General features: G+C 41.5%; 1 protein-coding gene and 1 non-coding gene across 2 annotated transcripts; both read right to left on the bottom strand.

Annotated features, from left to right (window-relative positions):
- Positions 1-7,085: 7,085 nt before the first annotated feature.
- Positions 7,086-25,546, bottom strand: LOC112246607 (metal regulatory transcription factor 1-like). The gene is made up of 11 exons (XM_024415036.2): positions 25,337-25,546; positions 22,205-22,759; positions 18,343-18,581; positions 14,922-15,053; positions 14,450-14,523; positions 13,990-14,126; positions 13,452-13,529; positions 13,141-13,243; positions 12,399-13,051; positions 12,236-12,302; positions 7,086-10,668 (listed from the first exon to the last, which is right to left on the bottom strand). The coding sequence occupies exons 2-11, from the start codon at positions 22,691-22,693 to the stop codon at positions 10,133-10,135; spliced, it is 2,508 nt and encodes an 835-aa protein (XP_024270804.1). The 5' UTR covers positions 22,694-22,759; positions 25,337-25,546; the 3' UTR covers positions 7,086-10,132.
- On the bottom strand, positions 11,448-11,500 carry LOC112246639. Its single transcript, XR_002952952.1, has one exon. It is a non-coding gene; the product is annotated as a U7 small nuclear RNA (small nuclear RNA).
- Positions 25,547-25,617: the final 71 nt, after the last annotated feature.

Genomic DNA, 25,617 nt, shown 5'->3' with positions numbered 1-25,617 from the left:
TTAACCCAGTACTACAGGCAAGGAGAGAAAACCAACACAAGACATCATGGTCAGCATAATGCATGCCATTTATTCTCAACATCATACTCTCATTGGTCCATTATACAAACCAGTAGTCAGTCTCTCATAACCGTCAAGCAATAATACACTAGAGCACGGCTAACAGGCTGCGTTTACACAGGCAGACCAGTTCTAATATTTTTTTCCCACCCATTGGTCTGGCCAATCACATCTTTTCACAGCTGATCTGATTGGCCAAAAGAGCAATTTGTAAAAAAAAAAAAAGGAAAATAAATTGGGCTGCCTGTGTATATGCAGCCTCAGTCTGAAATTTGTTCCAAACCATGTTAAATAAATTCCCCATGAAAATAAAATGCATTGAAACAATGTTCACAGCCCTGAAACTCCAGAATCAGTTCATAAAACAGGCTTGATTTAGAAATGCATGAAAAAGACACTTGAAATAACTCAATTAAATAGTAGCTTTGCTTAACCTAGCCATAGCTCAAAATGACAGTAACAGGGTAGAACTCCAACCATTACTCTGTGCCAAGTCTGCCATTTTAACCCACTAGAGGAGGCAAGAGTGGGGTCTTCTGTTGGGTGTAAGCATGCTTGAATAAAACAACCTAGTTTCCACACAATAAAGTACATTTGTAAAGCAAAGACTGAGTTAAGTGCCTTGGGTTTTCCCATAGAAACAAGAATGCTTGGACAACTAATAACCAAGAAATACGAAACAAATCCCTTAAGTGAAACCCAGAGCTTTCCACAATAGCCTGCAATGTGCAAAAGGACTGTCCTTCCTTTAGAAAGATGAGCGATTTCGATTTCGTCACTCGCCTCAGCATTGCAGGCATTCAGAGTTGTATTTGGCCATGGTAAGCACAGGTTCTTGCTGGTTGTTTGTGTCAGCGTGTAGTATGAATTTGGAGGGGGCAAACCTCACTGATCCCCTGTGTCTTCTGACAGTCCATATTTGTGCTCCAGCACATCAACTGTGGAAGAGAAGGCACTGAAAGAAAAGAGCAAGGGGTTATCACTTCCACAGGTAATTTTCACTATGCTGTATGTTTAAACTACTACTCACAAAAATGTGTTAATTTATCCAAGTTAAAAGTACATGAGCACAACGGAATTACCTGAACATAACTTAATTGAAATGTATTAGTCAGTGGCCTGTAATCTGCTGAGCAGGCCAGTATCACTACTCACCAGCCAGGTCTGATGATGCGGTATTTGCCGAGCACCGATAGGTCGACCACTGTTGACCCCAAGCGACTCTTGTCTCCTATTGGTCCGCCATCCACCACCACTGCTAACCGGGGCCACAAATCCTGGAACTCCTGTGGAGAAAATCCCTGTGTAACTATTTTGCCAAAGTCCTTTTAAGCATCAGTGAAAAATGATACACTGATAAACCTTGTTTGGTTGTAGATGATGCAGTGCCACCTCCCCTCCAGTTCATGTTATAAAAACAGTTCTCACACACACGGTGGGTTGTCTCTACATACATGTACAGCCACAGTGCTGGAGTGTGAGCTGATGTTGGCGCTGGTGAGGGCAAGAGGTTCCCCACACATCTGGCAGAGGCGTCTCATGAAGGCATGGTCCGGGATGCGCACTCCTACTAACTGGAAGGAACAGGTAAACACATCAACAGCCCAATACATGCAATAAATAACTTACGAAGTGCCAGACCAAAATCTAGCATGCAGAAAAGCAACACACATTTTCAAATTGAGTGGTTTATGAATTATAGTATAATTTGTCATCAATTAGGGGCAGTGAATTGTCTGTGTAATGGTCCGTGTCTATGGAAGTCGTACCGGAGTGAATGGATTGAGGTCAGTGTTGAGTACTTCAGCTCGTTCCAGAACTAGAGTGACAGGGCCAGGCAACAGTTCCCCAATCAGCTCTTCCTTGACTGACACCTTACAGTACCTGCCACCACAAGGAAAAGGTCAAAAATATAACATTTAGGCTAGGTTGCAATATTGCCTTTTTCACATTATAGGGACGACCCAAACCTTACTGTGCTGGCACCGATATTTTCATTTTCACTTTGTCCTTTCCAGCAAGGTAGATTTGATCAACTACAGTGGATGCGTAACAAGGCCAGTCCAGCTCAGCTTGGCTCTATAGTGCGAGTCAGGCATGTTGCAAGACATTGAGCCACAAGAACAATGATATGAACACAATCAATGCATGCTTACTTGTAAATGTCTTTGATTTCTCCAACACAAATGGCCAGTGGTTTCTGACCCTTACGTCCTTTGATGTCATACACCCTTTTGATGGCATTGGAATTCTGAGCCAAGCAAGCCAGCCCGTATATAGTGTCCGTTGGCACAGCCACAACGTGCCCATCCTTTAGAGCCTCCACTGTTGAATTCAGGACTTCTGCACCATCTACACTTCAAAAGCAAACAATTAGGAATGAATGGTCTTAAGCAAACAGCTTACATCGATTGATGTATGATCTCATGTCATCACGAGTAGACATTCAACAACCTCCCCCACAACAGAACTTGGCTAATGCAAAGCATTTGACAAAAAGTCTAAGATTTATTTATTGCAGAATACATTAAAATGTTTAAATGTAACCTTTATTTAACCAGGCAAGTCAGTTAAGAACAAATTCTTATTAACAATGACGGCCTTCCCCAGCCAAACCCGGAAAACGCTGGGCCAATTGTGTGCCACCCTATGGGAGTCCCAATCAAGGCCGGACGTGATTCAGCCTGGATTCGAACCAAGGACTGTAGTGATGACTCTTGCACTGAGATGCAGTGACTTTGACCACTGCGCCACTCGGGAGCCCTAACATGCTCATCACACCGCTAGCGTGTTGCAAAATCAATTTAAACATAGATGTTATTCAATTACTCAAAATTAGAAGGGGACCTTGCCTCTTCTAATTTCCTTAAATTTTGGGGCTAGAGTCAAATACTTTCTATCGAACAAACTTCACATCAGGATAGGCAACCGAAATGAATAATTTATGCATGTGTGCTATATTAAACAGAGGAGGGAGTAAAATGTAGGCAAGCACTAAACATTTCTGAACTACTACTAGTCGACTAAGACATGGGAGAGATGACGAATTTTGGCAATGAGATTTATTTATAGACTAATACACTTAAAAAAAAATAGCCAAACCGAAAACATTTCTAATGCCTCCTCCGCGATCAAACCGACATAAAAAATAAAATGAAACGCAGCCTAACGTGATCCGAAATCTCAACAAGCAAGCAAGTCGCAGCAATGAAGAATGGAGGGGGGGGTAGAATCCTGTCAGGGGGGAGCTTTTCGGCACAACACCGGTTTGGGTACGGTGTAACACGTGCACTTAGATGAAAACATGAGAATAAGATAGTTAGCTTCTCATATGGACCATCATGACCTCTATTCAATTTAGAATATTTTCATTGTAGAACCTTGGCGTTTGAGTTTCAATGGTGACATATTGAACCTACCTTGTAATCTTTCCTCACACTGGGCAGATGGTCCATTCATGACGGACTGCGGCGACAAGCGCAGCATTTTAGTCATCAGTTCTTTGCACCTAGCTCTTCCGTCTCGGGTCGCTAAGGCTGACTTATAAACGCGTCTTAATATCATGAAGTAAGACCTAAACTTAAAAAAGGTATTCATAGAAAGTGTTGGCGCTACATGCTGAGTCGGCTGATGAAATAACATTGACCGTCTTCCGGGTAACGCCCTCAAAACAATGACACGCATTTCCTTAAAGTGAAAGCACACAGCGTTGCTAAACGTTTATAAAATTCCAGTTAAATTAGTATAAACAAGGTCAAAGTGTGCTTTGTAATTTGTATAGCAAGTGGCTTATATTCATCCAAACTAATAACAAAATAGTACATGCCCATTACATCAAATGAACAAGGATAACTTCAGTTATTCAACTTGTACAATGCCTCCAATCAATTACTAATTCGTACAACTATATCACGTGTAACTGACAAGTGTACAGGCCAGGGGTTTTCAAGAGAAACAAAAAATTACGTCGGTTCTAGGTAACAGTTTACTACACAAATACCCGTTTAACTGTAATGTAATTTCCATTGTATATAATATGGTGAGGGCTCCAGCTCCCCAAAATGACGAGACAGACTGTTTAAACACACAGGTTGGCAATGGGACTTTAATTTATTCTTCAAAAAGTACCTCTAATTGGAGGTAGTAAACTGAAGGTATCCAGACACTTCATCTAAATAAAATTCATAACCTTATTTATGGTCAACTACATTTATGTGCTTTACTGAATTATGAGGTTTTACATTCTATTGGTCTCTGGTTAGTAGGGTGACTTAACTTCATTTTATTACCTAAACGTAAACTCCTTGTTTTGGTCAGCACAGTTACTTGAAGACCTCCAAGACCAGTTGGTCTCCCTGAAGGAACAGATGGATCTTTGCAACACAGTTCTGAAGGACCTGGTGGGCCTGCGGGGTATTTTAAGGGTATGTTTCTCCATGCTTCAAACTCTGAAAAATGTGTCAACCACCAAACCAAAGTATCTCTCTGAACTCCACAGGAGAAGAACCTTAGCGATGGATCATTCCCTGCTCCGAAGTGACTGATTTTACTCATGGTGGAAATGTGAATCATTTTGTATGTCAATAAAAACTATCATGGATTATCTAACTTTTTTGCTTGGGCAAAAATGGGAGACACGTTCGATAAGATTTCATTAGTATTATATTGCTCTCAATTCAAAAAGTACTTGCTTTATTATACAATACTACTTCATACAAAACAAGCGTAAGCAAACCAATTTCACATGATACATTCTTTTAAAAATAGAAATCCTTCACAACTTCTCACTCTTTGGGTGTTGAAGACATTCCTCCGGATTATTAAATTTCCCCCTCATTTTACACATTGAGTGCTCAAATAATCATGTGTACTTAACTATGAACAGAATTCCAAAATACAAACTACTTTTTCAAAACCTCTGCCAGTGTTTTGCACCTATGAACTCACCATTCTAAGCATCTGACCACTGGCTACAAAATAAATCCCCATTTGAGCTGTTATTCGCCTGACAATTTAACCTAAAGGTTAAGTAAAATCTATTCCATAAAGGCTGAACATGACAGACTCAACCCTTGTTTAAACAGCTCTACTGGGGTCAGATCCATGGTTACGTTTACATTTTAGTAATGTAGTAAACGCTCTTATCCAGAGCAATTAGGGTTAAGTGCCTTGCTCATTGGCACAGACACTGTTTTCACCTGGTTGGCTTGGGGTTCGATTCAGCGACCTTTGGATTACTGGGCCAACACTCTTAACCGCTAGGCTACCTGCTGCTCTGGCCACTGCGGAGCTCGTGCGAGGCAAGTGTCGGAAAACGTACCTCTGGGATATTCTACTGTACTCAATTTTATCTTTACACAGATCCACAGAGAAGATTGAAATATTGCTAGTTTTATAATTTTTGTGCTCCTGCTAGCTAGCAGTATTCACCATAGCCATTTTGGAATGGCAGTCAGCCAATCAGCTAGCTTTTTTTATTCAATGTGACATGCCCTTGGTCATCACTAGCTACTACAGACATAGACCCTGCCCTTTCTCTTCTCAAACTGTGATTTTAAACCTAATCACACTGCCTACCTTAAATTAAGAAAAGCAATTTGTGGTTGTGGTAACTAGTGGGTATCTGTGCCATTCCACAATGGCTGCAGTGGCTACTGCTAGCTAGCATGAGGATGAAAAGGGCCGTTTTTTGGAGTACAGTGGCAAATCCCATCCCTGCATTGAGGTATGTTTTCCCACCCATATCATGTGCTGGCTCCAGTGCCTTAATGTAACCATGATTGCATTTTGAGTCTAGTGCAGCTCAGTGTAAACCAGCATAACAGTAGGGTCAGTATCTTCTAGCAAAGGTAGAACCAGCACTTTCAATTCTAACAATGGGTCTAACAAATCGGGTCCAAATTTGTATCACCCTTACAGATTAACGTAAAATTAATTGAGATGACTTGAGCAAAAACAGCACATACAGTATGAGAACACAAGAAAATATGATTGTCTTTAACCCAAAACTTTAAAAAAGATGCAGCGTACAACATTTGACACAAATAATTCTTACAACAGAATCATATTGTAGTATTTTTTTCCCGAAGCAAATCCAGTTAGTGTTTAACCAGGTAACTCACATGGGAGGCAAAACTAGTACATGTAAAAAAAAAAAAAGAGACAATTCAATGGAAAGCAATGGGGATAATAATAAAAAATAAAAAAACATTTCAATGCCCAGGCTCACAGCCCCACCTCAAACATGATACATCACACATAATAAATTGGACCTTCACATAAAATGGATGATCATGGTGATCAAAATAGGATGCTAAGTTGGTCATACCGCTAAGTTGAATACTGAAAGATTGGTGAGCAAAAATGGTTACGTACATGGAGCTTCACAAATGAGAAAGTTGAGCCTTCAAAGTTGACATTAGCAAACCTGAATATTGATTTAACAGAATTACTTGGACCAAGACATTGACGTAAAAGGTTGGTAAGGTTTTTTTTGTTGCATTTCGTACTTTAAGGAAAACTGCAGTCAAATCATTGCATAGATATTTTCTTTAAAAAGGTATGCATCGAATTGGAGGTGAACATGTTGAGGGCAGTAAGAGGGTGGGTCAGGATTCATATTTACAATACATTTAGTTATTGACCAGCATTGTCAGGGGGAATACCTATACTGAACAAAAATATTAATGCAACATGTAAAGTGTTGGTCCCATGTTTCATGAAAATAAATAAGATCCAAGAAATGTTCCATACTCCCAAAATGCTTCTCTCTAATTTTGTGCATAAATTTGTTTACATCGCTGTTAGTGGGCATTTCTCCTTTGCCAAGTCAATCCATACACCTGACAGGTGTGGCATATCAAGAAGCTGACTAAAAAGCATGCTCATTACACAGGTGCACCTTATGCTGGGTACATAATGCCACAGATGTCAAGTTTTGAGAGAGCGCACAATTGGCATGCTGACTGCAGAAATGGCCACCAGAGCTGTTGCCAGAGAATTGAATGTTCATTTCTCTACCATAAGCCACATCCATCGTTTTAGAGAATTTGGCAATACGTCCGACCACGTGTTACTATGCCAGCCCAGGACCTCCTCATCCAACTTCTTCACCTGTGGGATTGACGGAGACCAGCCACCGAGACAGCTGATGATTATTTAGGTCTGTAATAAAACCCTTTTGTTGGGAAAAACTCATTCTGATTGGCTGGGCCTGGCTCACCCATGTGAAATCCAAACATTAGGGCCTAATGAATTTATTTCAAATTTACTGATTTCCTTTTCTGAACTAACTCTGTAAAATCTTTCAAAAATGGTTGCGTTAATATTTTTATTTAGTATAAATATCAATAAGAAACTAATTATTATATTTGATTACATTTTTTATTTTTATTTTACCTTTATTTAACTAGGCAAGTCAGTTTAAGAACAAATTCTTATTTTCAATGACGGCCTAGGAACAGTGGGTTAACTGCCTGTTCAGGGGCAGAACGACAGATTTGTACCTTGTCAGCACGGGGATTTGAACTTGCAACCTTTCGGTTACTAGTCCAACACTCTAACCACTAGGCTACCCTGCCACCCCACAATCTCAAATCACAATTCACAATCTAGTGGACCCAATTTTAAGTGCTAACTACATTAATCAATATTCCAGGTTATCATCAAGTTTTGGTATCAGTTAAATCTCAAAACAGGAAAAGGGCAAAGCCCATGTTAGTTTACACATTTCTCCTACTCAGGTCTGCCAGATAAAGATTTCCTGCGTACTCTGTTATCCTATGATACATGATGACGCCTAGGTTGGATCTTGGTCACCCTTTACATGCTAAATAATAGATCATGATAGCTGCTGTCAATCAATGCCTGTGAAGTAGCAATTAAAATGTTGATGTAATTCTAATTTCCAACTACAACATTGATGTAGTGATCTGTAAAATAAAGTATTAATAAGTTGTCTCCATTACAGTACTACAAAGAATCAAGAGAAACAATTTCAGTCTACAGTATATTTCTGCAGTAACATCTTCACAAAAAAATTACATAAAAATAATAATTGGGATCATTTGATTTGTTGGCACATTTATCTGTTAAATCTTCAAACAAAAAAATGAAGCATTTCTTTTCAATGTAATTTTGTCCACTTGTAGACAGCTGCTAAAAGGCATTGAACAAGACTAGATAAACAGGAGAATGTAATCAAGCAGCATGTCCAAATCAAGCCATAGGCAAAGATTGACAAGACAAGGAGACTGCTCAGTAAGCCACAGCAAGTGAGATATCCTGTAGTAAGGCAAGGTTGCTCTACACATGATATTTGGGCATAATGCCTTCTCTCCAATTTTTTAGTTATAATCATTGCATTATGTCCCATGTGAAACAATATTGTCATATACTCTAAGAAAGTTACTTACACTTGCATTTGAAAATAAATACTATGTTGACTGCACAGTAGCCAGTGGCCCTAAAACTAACCATTATTAGGCTTCATTTTAAACTCTTCTGCATAAGATGTGAGAGCATCTGCATGGGGGCAGAATGCAAAGACAAAGGGCAGCGCAGGGGGTATTGTCTTTAGTCTCCAAGGTTCAAGTCTACATATTCAAAATGTATATACAAAACAAATACATTCTTAAACAATCTGAAGGAATAAGTGTTCATATATTTAAATGTTATGTATTTACACCATCATCAACACCCTTCAGAAACCCCTTCTGACAGCAGTGGTATTTAAATAGTCATAGTAATAACGCAGATAACTAGTCATATTAGACGGTGCACAAAGAGGGGAGAGTGCAGCCGAAAAAGGGGGCTACTACAATCGATGGGCATCCAGGCAGTTGCCTTCTAAAATGTCAAAATGGACAATCTCTTATTAAATAAAGGAAAATCTCAAGCTGTATAAATGAGATATGCCATGATGCATCCCTGAGTGCGTCATAATTCATAGAGAAACAGTGTCGTGAGCAATTATTTTCATAATTGATTCATGATTTCATTGTGAAGAGGTTTTGCTGACCAAAACTCAATTTAGGACTTTTGACAACCTTGATATACAATTAATTGCGTTGTGTTGAAACAGCTTTCTGAAACAGACTGAGAGGGGCTCCATAAAACAAAAATCAGTAACATGGGGGGGGACTAAAAAAGAAACCTTGGGCGAAAAGTGGAATAAATTAACAATGATTACAATGATGATGAATAAGCTGTGACTTGATGACAGTCTAAGGTCAGAGATTTAGATTTTTTTTCTCTCCAATAAATAAAATATTATTGACAAATTAAATATTAAGTTATAGGCTTATTACTAATGCATTTACTTCTAAATTATATTTAAAAGGCAAGCAAATTGCGTCACAGGCAATATCTTTTTCAATTAGTAAATATGCCTGTAAAGAAAGACAAAAACGAACAAAGTGAGACAAAAGACAAAACAATGATCTGGACTACACTAGCTAATTTAGGTAAAACACTGGAAATTACTCTTCACATTATGGCATTAGCAAGACATTGCTTTTAAGGGAATGGCAACACTAATTCCTTGTAGGAAATATAGTTGATGAAATTCCAATTCACTTCACATGCAGTGCATTCTGGTCAATCACTTACCAAGTAATCATAATAGTTACAGTTAAGAACTATTGTACAGTACATGGATATAGACAATGTTTTGTTGCTCTCAGGAATCAGCTTCACGCCATATTAGAAGCACACAATAGTTCCTCGGGCCTTTCAAATGATCAGTGCTTAGGACCTTGTCTTGTTTGATGGAGAGCCAGCTAATTAAGAACACTTTTCTTGACTGGCATGCATTTAGCTGCTTTTTCAAAATAAGCCCCCTCATTAAGTTTCACTTACAATACTTGAAAAGCGGATGCGTAGTGGGTAAATCGGCTAGTACGGCTGCGTCCTGATTCTATATCCTCTCCTAATATGTGCATATGCACACTCCCTTTAATTTAACAATGGTAGAAACTCCCTCTGCCCAACGCTTACACAAAAATTATTTTAAATCTATGACTGGGAGTATGCAAGAGAAGAGTGGAGAATAGGGACGAAGCCTGAGTGTCCACTAGGGGTTGGTGGTGGTGCTAGTGCCAGCGGTGGCCAGAGTGAAGTCATCATTGCTGGTCACCAGTAGCAGAGCCTCGATGTTGGCCGTGCTCTCGGGGCTCTGCAGGGACAGGAATTCCGACACGGATGGTTTGGCCACTATGGACGTGATAGGAGGGGGGTTGGTGGTCGCCGTGGCCACCCCTGGGGGGATCGTCTGTACAGAGGTCGAGGGGCTACCCGGTCCTAGTACCGCTCCTGTTTGGGGAAGAGGAGGGGACTCGTTCACTTCCGAGGTGAGCGGTGGGAGGCAGCACAAGGGGGAAGAGGGTGCCGGGGGGAGTACGGGGGAAAAGGGCAGTGCCACGGGAGCAGAGGGTGGTAGAGGAGCGGGGAGCACTGTGGGCTGTTGTTGTGGTGCTGCCGAGGCGTTGCTGCTCTTGTTCGAGAGCTTGTCTTTAGAAGAGTCCCTGCAGGCACACTGGCACTGGCAGGACTCCTCCTGTTTGATGATGATGACGGGCAGGCTGAGGCCGATCTGCTGGACAGAGTTGCCTGTAACACATTACAAAACAAGGGTTGCATTTCATTAGGCACGAAACAGAAGAAAACGGTCCAAAACCCAGTGAACTCTTCAATAAGAAACGCCCGTTTTCTTTTTCTTTTGTACAACACTTTGAAATACAATGTACCCTAATGAACACAAACAGGAGCTATAGCATAACTACAGACCAAGCCAGCTGTCCAATAATTACATCCAATCCTTTGTAATTCAAATTTAATTCAAATGCTACTAGGGGACATCAAATGAATGTGCCATGTAAATACATTCAACATGGACTTTTCTAAATGACGGACGAGTTTGCTTTTTAAATATCCTGATTCATTAAACATTGGTAGGCTACCCCACATGAAAAAATACTACAGTACTTACTATATAATTCTGTAGTATACTTAAGCAATAAAGCCAGAGGAGGTGTGGTATATGGCCAAGAAACCACAGCTAAGGGCTGTTATTATGCATGATGCAACGTGGAGTGCCTGGACACAGCCTTTAGCCGTGGTATATTGGCCATATACCACAAACCTCCGAGGTGCCTTATTGCTATTATAAACTGGTTACCAACATAATTAGAACAGTAAAAATAAATGTGTTGTCATAGCCGTGGTATACGGTCTGATATACCACGGCTTTCTGCCAAATCAGTTTATAATATGGTATACATACTATAGTATTTACTATAATGTTTTCGCTGAATTTATTGTAGTATTCACTGTAGTGTTTTTTGTTGTTGTGCGGACATGATTAGTATACTGTAGTATTTACATAAAGTGGGAGCTTTCTCCTTGAGGAAACCTACTGGACAAATACTAAAAGAGCACATTTTCCATAACCTGTAGGTAGGTAGGACCATGGTCTGAACAAAAAGTTCAGAGCTTCTACTCTTTTCTAAAACCTGAAGGGAACACAATATTTGTAGGTTTCTCACTTATGGGTGGCACAAATTGGGATATGGGGAAGGGGAATGGGCAGACTATATGCACATTAAATACAGCAGTATTGCTATAGTTAAAAACTAGTGTTTTTGCAGACATTACTGTAGTATTTACTATAGTGTTTTACCATATACTACAAAATGATAGTGACATTATGACATTATTTTTATTTCTACTTGCCCATTCTTCCACCGCAAATCTACTTGCTATATTTTATTTTTACTTGCTATATTGTATTTACTTTGCCACCATGGCCTTTTTTTTTTTGCCTTTACCTCCCTTATCTCACCTCATTTGCTCACATCGTATATAGACTTGTTTCTACTGTGTTATTGACTGTATGTTTGTTTTACTCCATGTGTAACTCTGTGTCGTTGTATGTGTCGAACTGCTTTGCATTATCTTGGCCAGGTCGCAATTGTAAATGAGAACTTGTTCTCAACTTGCCTACCTGGTTAAATAAAGGTGAAATAAATAAAAAAATAGTGAGTACTGTACATGATCAAGGGATACGACAGTGTGTAGTATATTATTCTACAGTATACTATAGTATTTATTAATGTGCGTCAGTGCAGCATTATTGCTGTTAATAATCACATTGGTAAAGGTAGGGGACAAATCTCACCTGAATTGCCTCCTACTGGTATGGCTGTGGTAAAGAAGACCTTCTCCACTTTTGGACCTCCGTGTGGCTGGAAACAAACAACATTGATGTCCACACAAATGCATCAGCACCCAACCAAACGATCAATTCAATGTTAACCGGCATGTCAAACCGGCACTCTTACCGCTTGCTCTGGGTTCTGTTGGCTGTTGGCAGCGGTGTTAAGGATCCACTGCAGGTTCTGGTCGGACATGACGATGCTGGGCTGCAGCAGGCTCTGGGTGTGGCTGTGACTTGGGGCGATGGTGGGGGCAGAGGCTGGGGGCGCCAGGGCAGGGTTGGTGTTGCTGGCCAAAGGCACGGTGTGTGTGTGAGCCACGGCCGGCAGCGGCACAGTCTCTGTGGGGGTGGCAGCAACTACAGTGCCCAGAGCTGCGTTGGCGAGGGGTAGGCCTGGCACCAATACTGGCGCAGCAGAGGGTACTATTGGAGTGGTCTGGACCGGCAGCGCCACGTTGGGGGCAGGCATATCTGGTGTCTGCATGGCAGTGGGTAAGGGTACGAAGGTGGCAAGGGGCTGGGTGGAGCTGATTGCGGTAACATTACTAATGGTGGCAGGAGATGCTGGCGGTTGGGAAGAGGGGGTTTGGCTAAGAGGGAGCTGGGAGGAAGCCTCCAGGACAGTGGTGGAGGTGGTGTTGTAGTGAGGGTGATAGTGTGGGTGGGAACAGGACGATGAGGAGGACGGGACAAGGGAGAATGAGAAGGAGATGGGGGTGGATCCATCGCCCATGGTGGACTGACCAGTCTCCTGGCCAAAAGCTTCGACAAGGCTCTCTGAAAAATATTAAATATATTAAAAGTTAGCCTGAAAATGCACTGAAATCAACCCGAGTTACAGTTTATAGATTGTGATGGGTACTTGCCGTGAGGATGTGCATCGTCTTGACTGACACTGTTCTCCGGACTCTGGAACATGAGCTCGAAGATCCTCACGGGGGTAACATTGTTCAAGTCCAAGTGCTGAGACTGTAACACAGATGAACAAAGCATTACACGATAATACATGTCTGTCTTACAATAAATCTTTATTGATCCTTTATACAGAAACAAAACAAATATGGTTGTTTTTGCTGTCATGGTAACCCACCACAAAATAAATTATTCATACATGGACAAAAGCAGAAGGACCTATAAAGTCAAATAAGGTCTGATGAAATAGTGCGCGCACACTCACATTGTGGATGTTTTCTCTGAGCTCAGAGTCAGTCGAGATGAGGCTCAAGTCACTGAGGCACAGTGAATGATTTGCATCCTGTAATTAGAGAGGAATAGGCCCAAATTACATTTTCCACTGCCTAGAAACATTAACAGAACGAGATATTGGAGAAGCCAAGAAGCCTTCCCTTATTGAGCAAAAGCCGTCTAAAGTCATAAAGATGCATTAGGATAGAATGTAGATCATAAAAACACTCAAAACAGACTGTATTGATAGCAGGCACAATGTTATAGGTACAAATAAATGAGTTTACCCATGAAAAAAAACAACTGGATATCTTAAAATGACTTTGCAGGCTAATCCATGTTAATAATAGTAACAATACACTCTATTCAGCCACTTTTATCAAACAGTAGGGTTCATACTTTAAAAAAAATTGGTGGCCCGTAGAGGGAATCAAACCCACGGCTATGACGTTGCTAGCGCCATGCTCTTACCAAAAATGAGCCACACATGATCTGTCTGAAATAGATGTTTTGATTTATGTATGGCTCACCTCGGACAGGGGGTGAGTGAGGGTGACACTGAAGGGCTGGCCCTTGTCCCCATGGCCCCTGACGTGACTCTTCAAACTGTACTGGCTGCTGAATGCTTTCTCACAGCCGTTGCTGGGACAATTGAAAGGCTTCTCCCCTAAGGGAAGGAAGGATGGAGGGGGAAGGGCGGGGGGAGCGAGACGAGGGGAAGAGCGGGGGAGCGAGACGAGGGGGAAGGGAGGAAGGAAGAGGGTAACCTTCACCGTATGCCAAGGGAAATTACGATCAAAAAGTAAAGTTAAAAAAGTAATGTTAAATCAAACGCTATCATTTCCTAATATAAAATATTGAAAAATGTTGAGATATTGAGTGCTACTCTCTGTCTCTGAGGTGTGGAATGTGGATTACTGATTGGTTGACTGTCATTCTGAGATTTGACTGAGAATTTATTTTCCAAACAGAAGAAGTAGTGAAGCGTACCTGTGTGTGTCCGCACGTGTGTCTTTAGGTGATGGCTGGCAGCAAACGCCTTGCCGCAACCATCATGGTCACACCTAGAGGGAAGATCACACAAATGATCGGTCAATGTTAGCCAAACAGCAATAGAGAAAAACATGTGGAGATTAAGCTGACGAAGAATAACTTAAAAATGCGGAAATTAGAAAAGCCGGTGCATAAAAATGTTGGTGTGCCACAAACAGTGTCATGCCCCTCACTGTTCTTCAAATACAAAACCATTTATCTAACTAATCAGAACAGATGAAAGATATAATCCCCTCAATGTGCATTTTCCCCCACATTTGTTTATATGCATAGAAGATCTCATATCAAGTTAAAGGCATCCTCATTCAAACATGACCAGATAATGTCCTTGCTTTATTTCCAAGGCAGCGGTCTTCCTCCCCTTGTGAAATATGAACCACAGTGGGTGCGTGGAGTCGGGAGAACTCACCGGAATGGTTTCTCCCCTGTATGAGTGCGAATGTGCTTCCTCAGGTCACTGAGTGTGGTAAAGTACTTTGTGCATCCCTCCGATTCGCAGTTGAACGTCTTCCCCGTGTGCAGTCTCTGGTGCGCTTTCAGTCTGCCGAGAGGAGATAATTACAATCAACCACCGGGGAAGATTTAAAAAGGAGCCTCGTGTAACGTTTGGGCGATAAATTCAATTTCCTTGTAGTTTTTGAAGAGCATGTCTTAGAGATAGCTTATTACTGCTCTCTAACCATGTCATAACCCCCCCACCAAAAAAAGTTGCATGGACGTGAAGTTGTGTACTATTGTTTATGTTTTCAACCTCAGTGAACGAGAGCCAATCGAGAAGCAGGAAGCAGTTGTCCGGACCGGATAGTTACAGTATAAAATCAAAAACTTAAGGGTAAAAAAAATGGTGCGCTCCTCTAGTCGAATTTTAATCCTTTACTACAAATATAATAATTGACATTTAAAATGGTAGGCCTACTTCCAAGTGGAAACGTGGCTCTGTTAATAAGAGCAAAAATATTGAACTGCTGAAAATGTTCTCACCGTCTTGAATTAAATAAACATTCCAAAAACATTAGAACACAGCAGACTTAACGTGCAAACACATGGGCCTGGAAGATTAGGTAGCACCTCAGAGAAAGAGACCAAATTGGAAAATAACAACCTAATCTTGCTTTAAAAACTTTAAGGACACAATCCAGGGTCATGTTGATTTGGGGAAGCAATGGAAAACCAAAATTAGGGGGAAACTACACATTGGTTTGGCTGTGTTGATGAATGGACCCTGACAGGGGAGTCGATGGTGGCACGCTTCCACTACCGCCTGTCTCAGTGGCCTTCGGTTCAATGTCAACACTGGAGCCACTGGCTGACTAGCCTACTACTGGCCTGGCTGAGGGCCTCCATTTATAATGCCTTCATTGAGTGCGAAACTGAAGAAGCTAAATGCAGCAGACACTACAAAATCAAGAACTCAGTCAAATTAGAAAACTAAATTGCGAGATAAAACAAAGTCCATATCACTGTAAGGTCTACCTACACCTGTTGTATTCAGCTTATGTGACTAATAAAATTGGACTTTGATTTGATATTAGGCTAGAACACCCAACAATGCATAAAAGCACTGTTCAGTACTTGGACTGACAAAACGCTTGGGCCTACAGACAAACTGTGCTGTAGATAAGAAAAGCAAGCACATCCTCTTTTTTTGATACATCCTTATTTATGCAATCTCAGACTGAATGAATGAAGAAAGAAATGAAGTAATTGACAGTTATGGGCGAAGACCGTCATAAAACTAGACAGTTTTTTTTGTGGAACTAACGGCTGACTGAAGATGGGAAAAGTTTTGCTATTAGAACAGTTATTACCGTGACATCGATTAATTAGTTGACCAATAACAGTCAACCAAAACACCATGAGTGTCACAGTCCTAAAACCTACACATTGTTTGCTAATCTACTATGGAAGAATACCTCTGAATGGGTGTAGGCAGGGGATAAAATCAACACCTGCCACATGCAGGTAGATTTAGATTGGCAGGTAAGAATGTCTATTTCACCAACAACTTGCACGGCTCTACAGTGAGAGCTTTACATTCGTAAATAAAAATAGTCAAAAGTCAAGTATGAGCATCTGCGGGTTAGAAAGATGCTGCAGTAGCGTTTCCAAATTATTTGTGCTGTTTTAATCCAATATCCCACCTCGTGTAGCAACACTGCCTGGCAGGGGAGCTGTGCGCACAGAGTGAACGCTGATAGATTCATTTTTGGTGGCACTGCAAACACACGGCCAGCCCGCTCATTAGGCTTCCGTTTATGGCGGCAGATTGACGAGGGCGGCATTTTCTGAGCCAAACTGGCCAATATGCACCTCCAACAACTAAACATAAAACCTAACTTATTTCTGCCCCAAAATAATGACAATTTCTCTCAACCAGTGGCATATTGGCTTTTTAGGTGAGCACTGATGCCACCTTTTGATAAGCAGTGGCCACTTTTTGTAGGCAGGGCGCAAAATATTTTGCCTGTTCATTCCCGTCTATGTTTGGTTCAGATTTTGTAAGGTCTAAACCAGCCTTGATTTGGGCCCAAACATAGACATCTATAAATGACTTATTTTCAACTTTCAATTAAAACCCCCAAAATTGCCTGATTTCAACATCCGGAAAATATGTATATTTTCACATTTCATTCAGAACCTAATTTGAACGTCTCTTCAATGTCTGAAAAATAGTTTTTTTTTTAAAATTTTACACGATTTTGCTTACTGGGACGGGGGGTAAAAATGGAAAATGTGTCTAATTTAGTCTTTGTCCTCGTGTTTATTGGCTATTTACATTGTTTTGTTCACAAGCTCGGTTGTTTTTCAACATTAGTTGAGTCTGCTGCTTCAACTGATACAGACGAGACGCCCTTGTCTGATCCCAAATCACAGACACACGTGTGACACGACTCAAGTGGCCCCATTACCACGGTAAACCTTCCACCCTTAAAAGAGGCTGCTGAACATTTTGGATAAAATAATGAAATGAAGTAATATACCACATTACTTCTAATACATTTCTTGTTTAAGAAAATTAACAAGCATGGTCATCTGTTGTTTTGCGTTTTTTTTTCTTATGGTAAAGCATCTGAGTGGCTGTGGATGATGGACCAAAAAATACATTTTAGGCCCCAAGTGTAGGCTAGATATGTCACTTTACATATTTTTTTTATATTGTATCCATTATCTTAGTTATTATCTATTTTACATGTCATTTATTACCTGTTACCTTTGATCTATTATCTATCCATCTTTAGTATAGGCCTACATATACAGGTAACTGCCAAAATAAAGGAAACACTTGAGTAAATGAGGGAAACAAAGTATACTGAAAGCAAGTGCTTCCACACAGGTGTGGTTCCTGAGTTAATTAAGCAATTAAAATCCCATCATACTTAGGGCCATAAATAAAAACACCCAGTTGCCCATTATTTTGGCTACCATGACTACAATAAGAGATCTCAGTAACTTTCAAAGAGCTTAAAGGGTGTGTGTGTGTCTCTCAGTCACCAGCTCTCAACCCAATTGAACACATATGATAGATTCTGGAGTGGCGCCTGAGACAGTTTTCCACCACCATCAACAAAACACCAAATATGGTGGAATTTCTGGTGGAAGAACGCTGTTGCATTCCTCCAATAGAGTTCCAGACACTTGTAGAATCTATGCCAAGGTGCACTGACGCTGTTATGGCGGCTCATGGTTGCCCAACACCCTATTAAGACACTTTATGTTGGCGTTTCCTTTATCTTGGCAGTTACCTGTAGATAGATAGCCATCCGATTAGTCAGCATGTCTGGGAATATTTCGACATGCAGCTGGTAAACTTTGTGTTAGTCGTGCCTCACCTGTACAGAGTGTTGAAGGCCTTCTCACAGCCCTGCACGTCGCACTCAAAGGGCTTCTCCTTGGTGTGAACGCGCACGTGGATCTTCAGGCTGTAGGAGGTGAGGAAGGCCTTGCCGCAGCCCAACTGGTTGCACACAAACGTGTACTCGCCCCGGTGGGTCTTCTGGTGTGTGCGCAGGTTGCCCGCCGTGCTGTAGGTCCGTGTGCAGCCCTCAAACATACACTGGTACCGCTTCACCTGAATGACAAACAAGACGACAATTACTTTTTCTTAATTAATCTTTCCTTGATTCTTTGCGACATCTCTCCTCGCCTCTCAAAAGACTTTGGATAATAAGGACTGAGGGGGGGGGACCTTGGACCAACTCCTCCTCCAATATGGTTGAGAAGGAGGCGAGGCGATAGGATGAGAGCCAGAGTGAGAAACAAACGGGGTATGTTTACACAGGCAACAATGACATGGTGCATGAGCGGGTAAGAGCACATGACATCAGTGACTTGACACCCCCCCCATCCATTTCCATCGGACTAATTTTGCTGTGCACCGTGTTTCAACTCAGCAGTCTCTGCATTCAGAGGCCGTGGCAGTCCGTCTGTCTTATGGCTCTGTTCTGCTCTCACACAAAAGGCCCCGGGAGAGAATAAAGCCGGCTCCTTTCCCCTCCTTCGTATACCCATAGAACACACTAGCCTACATTGTCACAACACAAAGCCTTCCCATCCAAGCTTTAACCCCCCCCATCAAAACAAATCTATTTTCAGAGCTAGCATTATACCCCATAACTTAATTCCTTGATCCTGTTGTGGACTAGGAGTAAAAATAAAATAAAAACGCTTTGTTACGCAAATTTCAAGAGAATGTCAACCAGCCCTGACCTCGTAAAAACAACTCTCTTTTCCCTTAATAAATAGGCAACAACGGCTTACATAACTCCTGGATAGCCACATTGCACACAGAGAGGCCCTACTAGACAATAGTGAGGCAGCCTGTCCAATTCAAGTTATTATTATTTTTTTTTAGAGCTAGCGGTCCTCTATTATTTCTCCAAAAGGATGGATTCCAGCCATGACAACTGGTCCACTAGCAGTCTCCACATGACACTACAAATCACTGGAGCCTAACAGAAACGCAGCGGGAGATGGCTAAGACAACTGTTGGCCTATATTTAAGGAGGAGATAGAAGGAGAACCCCCAGCCGGAGGTCATATTCATCAGGGACCAAACGGAATAAAACTGACTGAATTATGGAAGGATTACCTGAACTTGTCCGTTGGAAAATGTTTTGCTACATTGTGCACTAATGAATACAACCCAGCATAACCCGTCCCTTGGCGATACTAGGCCTAATGACGGACAAACCTGAATGAATAGCACAACCAATGTCATGTGCACAAGTACAGTGAAATGATTTATTGCAAGCTCTAAACCCAACAATGCAGGAATCAATATCAATGTTGTAAAAATAACATAAGGTAGAGCAAAAACACAACAAGAAATAGAACATGAGAAAGTAAGAAGCTATATACAGGATCAGTTCCAATACCATATTCACAATCTGCAGGGAGTGTACTCGAGTGATAGAGGTAGATATGTATAGGGGTAAGGTGACTAGGCATCAGGACATATGATAAACAGAGTAGTAGCAGCGTATATGATGAATGTGTGCATGCGTGTAGAGTCAGAATAAACGTGTGCATGTTATGTGTGTGTGTGAGCAAATTAAGTGAGTGTGTGTGCGTGAGTGTGTGCGTGAGTGTGTAAGGTCTTGTGAATGTGCATAAAGAGTGTAATTATATCTATATTTTTTCTAACACAAGAGCGAAGGAAGGGAAGTAAGAAGCATGAACATGCACCCCACAGTGAGGAGCCTGGCTGCAGTGCTGCTACAGCGTATCAGCTGTACTGTATTGTTATTCAACCCCCACAGCTTCACGACTGACTCCCCCACTTCTGCAGCGTCACTTCAAATCACACAGGTTAACTAGATTGGCATGCCATCGCCTCCCACATGCACAGCGGGGAAAGAGCTCTCCAGTAGTAGGCTACACAGAGTGTCTAATGGAACTAGATGCTGCAAAGCCTACTGAAATGGTATGTAAGAATGCTGAAAAGCCTACTGAAATGGTATGTAAGAATGCTGCAAGGCCTACTGAAATGGTATGTAAGAATTCTGCAAGGCCTATTCAAATGGTATGCTAAGGACTGCTTTGTGTTGCATTGAGACATCTAGAACACCTAGGCTAGAGAAACATTGAAAATAACATCTGCAATGTTTGGCATCCACATCTGCAATTATGACAAAAGTCAAAAGGAAATGAGGAGGACACACATTTTGGAGAAGTAACATGAACGAATGCCAAATCATAAGTTGGGAGAGGAACAATAGTTTGGGGTGATTGCATCTTTGGCTCAGAGTCTGTAGAGGAGATTTCATAAATCCAATTGTAAGTAAGCAAAATGCATTTTCTCTCCCTCAATGACATCATGCAAGTAGCTAGGCTAGGAGGGGGAGTGGTCTGGCTCCAGCAGAGCACTCAACACAAAGACAGCACAAGGACCCTAATGGCACTGGCCAACATGGTGACAAAGGGGGACCCTGGTAACAAACAGGAACTTTGTTGCATTGAGGGTGCAATATTTGGCCGGGCCTCATAGTGATTGGTTAGGAGTAGTGTTGAACTGACCACTGGTGCGACCCTGAGCTAGCCTGTTGTTACGGTTCTGCTTTGCATTTTTAGGAAGAAATAGCCTAGAGGTGCAACCATCCAACAAGCTCCATTGTACTCTTTTGCAGACCAGCGTGCGTGCCTTACACAATGATTAAGAGCTAGCCGTAAAGTCTGAAGCCACGAGACCTGCCATCATAAAGTACAACACAAATAATGACACTGCACAAGCTTCAGATGAGTCATTTACTATGTGTGCTGTACTGTACACAGCAGAGGAGGGGTTAAACATTTCTCATATAAAACTATACAGTGGTGGAAAAAGGACCAATTGTCATACTCAAGTAAAAGTCACCCAGTAAAATCCTACTTTATATTTGGGTTTTAAATATACTTAAGTATCAAAAGTAAATGTAATTGTTAAAATATACTTAAGTATCAAAAGTAAAAATGACTTCAAATTCCTTATATTAATCATGATTTTAATTTTTTTATTTAAGGATAACCACGGGAACACTTAGACATAATTTACAAAAAAGCATTTGTGTTTAGTGAGTCTGCCAGATCAGATGCAGTAGGGATGACCAGGGACTTTCTCTTTAAGTGTGTGAATTTGACCGTTTTCCTGTCCTGCTAAGCATTCAAAATGTAATTAGTACTTTTGGGTGTCAGGGAAAATGTATGGAGTAAAAAGTACATTATTTCCTTCAGGAATGTAGTGAAGTAAAAGTCGTCAAAAATATAAATAATAACGTACAGATACCCCACAAAACAACTTAAGTAGTACTTAAAATATTTTTTACTTAAGGAGTTTACACCACTGAAACCATGTGGAAGCAGAAAGGTCTTGAGGAGAACGTAGCTCACTAGGCAAATCAAAGCATTTCGTTCACCCAGTGAATTTACTCTCCCTGCTCACGCCTCACGTTGCTCCCTTTCAACATGGGTCTCTATTATTTTTACTTAACACAACACACTAGGCTAATTGTGTGTTGAGATCAAGTACATTTAAATCAGGCAGTGCAAAATCCCTGATCTACAAACCACCTTGCATTCCGAATGACTACTCATTATGTGATCAAGATTAGTGATTATGCGCCTTGCCCAAACTGATCCCCTCAAACACACTGTATGACCTCCACACAGCGTCACATAACGCATTTCAGCGGGGAGGGGGCACGTAAGCCAACATACCTCTCTTTGCTTGGTCTCCGGACACTCCGAGTGCAGGGTGAGGGTGGCCCCCTCGATGTTGCGTGGCATGGCCATGGACCCCGGGTTGATGATGAACTGGATCTGGTCGGGCGAGATGGTGTGATGCACGTATCCCTGCGACATGCCGTCCTGGTCGCCCATGAAGGTCATAGAGCCTTCCTCCTCTTCCTCCTCCTCCTCCTCATCAACCAGGAAAGTGCCCCCATCGTCGTGGTCCCCCCCGACGCAGTGTCCATGGTCCTCCTCTCCCTCCTCGTCCAGCCGGATGGGGTCCTGCTCGATGAGCACCGTAGTGCGGTCGTAGACGCGGGAGCCCGAGGGTGCTGACATCAGGTCGTCGTCATCTTTGTCGTCGTCGTAGTGCGCCATCTTGTCTTCATCGTTGTCCTCTTTGTCATCTCGCTCGAGGCGGTCCACCTCCACCTGCAAAAACATGGAGGCCTCCGTGCGAGGGCCACGCTCGCTCATGGTCCCGGCTGGGCTGGCCTCCTCTGGTAGGTGAGTGTGCACAGAGGACAGCGTGCTCACTTGTTCCTGCACAGAAGAGGATAGACAGGAAAGTGTGAGGGTGGTGGCTATTAGGAGTTGTGCTGTGCCCCTTCAAAATCAAAGTGTTCATTTTAAATGCAGGGTTGTGAGTGCTGACCTACCTCGTTCTGAATTTCAAAACAATTGTGTTAACAAAAACAATCTCTCTGCTTGCTACGTCTAGAGCCATTGAAGTAAAGAATATAACAAATTATGATTCCTTGCAATGAAAGTAGCTAGAGCCTAGCTTCAGTCAGTGACCTGGACTAATGCAGTAGCTATTTGGCCAAAAGGGGAAGGCCTACGTGACTCCAAATAAAATACTGTTAACAGGAAATTTGAGGGGAAAAATAAAAAGGCTTTGACACTTGAGGATAATCTTTCCACCTTCCAAGACCAGAATATAGATACTTGGAAAGTTATTTGTTTGAGTATTGCAAAAGGTAGGTAAAGTGGGACAGTGCAGAGCAGCTATTTTTATGCCAAAGACAAGCATGGAACACTTGCTCTAGAAGCAAACGCCTAACTGTTGAGAATGCAGCTAGAGAAGATACCTGAACAGTTATCTGGCAGTCCCAGTTAAAAACCACCAAATCTATAGCCTAAAGTTTGGTTACTAAAGTGGTATAGTGTAGGCTACTCGTCATCTTCAAACATGCCATGCATAGCACCATAACAAACACTTGTCTAAAAGGTGGACAGTTATACCTATTCCCTAATGCTGGAGTGATATGATAAAACTCATCTATTCTCTACAATGCATTGGAATGTCTTGATGTAGCTATAAATGGAATTTGTTGTATGAATTATATGGGTAGATTTGAACCATTTCCAATGAGGAGCCAGCTCAACTGCAGAAGGCTACTAATTCGATGTAGAAAATGTGTCAGTGGCTAACATATAGCAAATAAATCCAATAACACCCAAATGGACCTCTATACCAGGCGGTGTCAGAGGAAGTCCCTAAAAATTGTCAAAGACTCCAGCCACACAAGTCAGACTGCTCTCTCTGCTACCACACGAGAAGCTGGACCGAAGAACAAAGTCTGGAACCAACAAGACCCTGAACAGCTTCTACCCATAATCTATAAGAACACTAAATACGGTAGTTAAATATTTTACCAAATAGCTACCCAGAGTATTTGTATTGACCGTTTTTACACTATTTTGACTAATTCCATAAGCTGCTGATACAGTTTATGATCTCTCCTGTCGCCTAGTCACTTTATTCCTACCTACACACTCACACTTTTTGTTTTATTTCTACCTATATTGTCAGTTAAGAACAAATTCTTATTTACAATGATGGCCTACCCCAGCCAAAGCCGGGCCAATTGTGCGCCGCTCTATGGGACTCCCAATCACGGCCAGATGTGATGCAGCCTGGATTCGAACCAGGGACTGCAGCGATGACTCTTGCACTGAGATACAGTGCCTTAGACTGCTCATGAGCCCATATATACATAGGGAGTCTATATGTACACAGCCTCGGTACTGGTACCCTGTGTATATAGCCAAGTTACTCATTGTGTATTTATTCCTAGTGTTATTGTTCTATATTTTCTTCTCTGCATTGTTGGGAAGGGTCGTAAAGTAAGCATTTCACAGTTAGTCTGCCTGTTGCTTACAAAGCATGTGACAAATAACATTTGATTTGGTTTCATTTGAATGTTCTGTATGGCACTAACCATCTCGCCACCCATGGAGTTCTAGAACTTCCTAATTTCGTTTGACAGCACAGTGGTGCCAGCCAAAGTTGATTTATCATGGACAGTGTGTATTACACCAACAATATTTACAAACACTTTCAGGAGACAATCTAAAGATGGCATGTCACACTCATCTGTGATTTCGCCTTTTGACTAAAGGCTCCATACAGCGCGACGGCATCACTAGTAGCTAGAGCGTTTGTGAATAGTTGTAATTATTTGGCTAGGTAGCTAACGTTCGTTGGGCAGCTAACTTTAGCGTTGCAAGGACAACCAACTTCCATCCTGATAACGTTCGTAATAACTAGATAACATTAGCTAAATAAATATATCAATAGTTAGCTAGTTGACTTCGATCGACATGACAGTTCAATTAACTAACTTAGCTATTTTGCTAACGTTAACATGTAAATGTCTCGCTAGTTAACATGCTATGTAAAAGTGTTTAACTCTAATGGAAACGTGACAGCTATTTTCTGTTTGTTGACAATGCTATTTTGCTAACGTGTAGCTAACGTAACGTTGGCTTGAACGATTGTGTTCGTTGGAAATAATGTCAATCTAGCTAACGTTAATCAACGTTTCAGACTAGCTATAATACCAATGAACAAGTGCATGATAAGCAGCTACTAAGCATGCAGAGTAAAACAACAAGCAGGGTATGTTATGCTTAGATATCGAACGTTACTAGCTAACAAGTTAGGCAACGTTACTGTTAGCTAAAAATCTGTGAACTAACGTAGTGCTAGCTAGCCAGCTAACGTTAGTTTGACTGGCTGTCTATCGCTAAATCTCCCGTCGAAGCAGATAACTTTTACTTTGTCAATTTTCTGGGCTCCACTAGAAACACATATGCAACACAGAAAACATTTACCGGTGCAGCGCAAATGCCGACTTGGTTTATGTTTCGGGTAGCTTAGCACTTTCTTCCCATCTCCTCCCTAATGGTACCATGATTAAATAGAAACGTCATATTTCAGCCTCCCCTCGTGTTGTATTCTGGGAAATATACCCCTCCCAGGTACACTAGTCCCCCTATAATGAAATCGAAACTACTGAAATGAAATCTTAGATTTAAAATAATGCAAAGCTACTAAAGCAATCATTTGATTTGTAATTCCCAATCAGTACTAACAGCCGAAGGAACTACATTGG

The sequence above is a fragment of the Oncorhynchus tshawytscha genome, linkage group LG03 (genome assembly GCF_018296145.1).
Source record: "Oncorhynchus tshawytscha isolate Ot180627B linkage group LG03, Otsh_v2.0, whole genome shotgun sequence".
NCBI lineage: Eukaryota > Metazoa > Chordata > Actinopteri > Salmoniformes > Salmonidae > Oncorhynchus > Oncorhynchus tshawytscha.
This window is presented reverse-complemented; position numbering and strand designations above follow the sequence as displayed.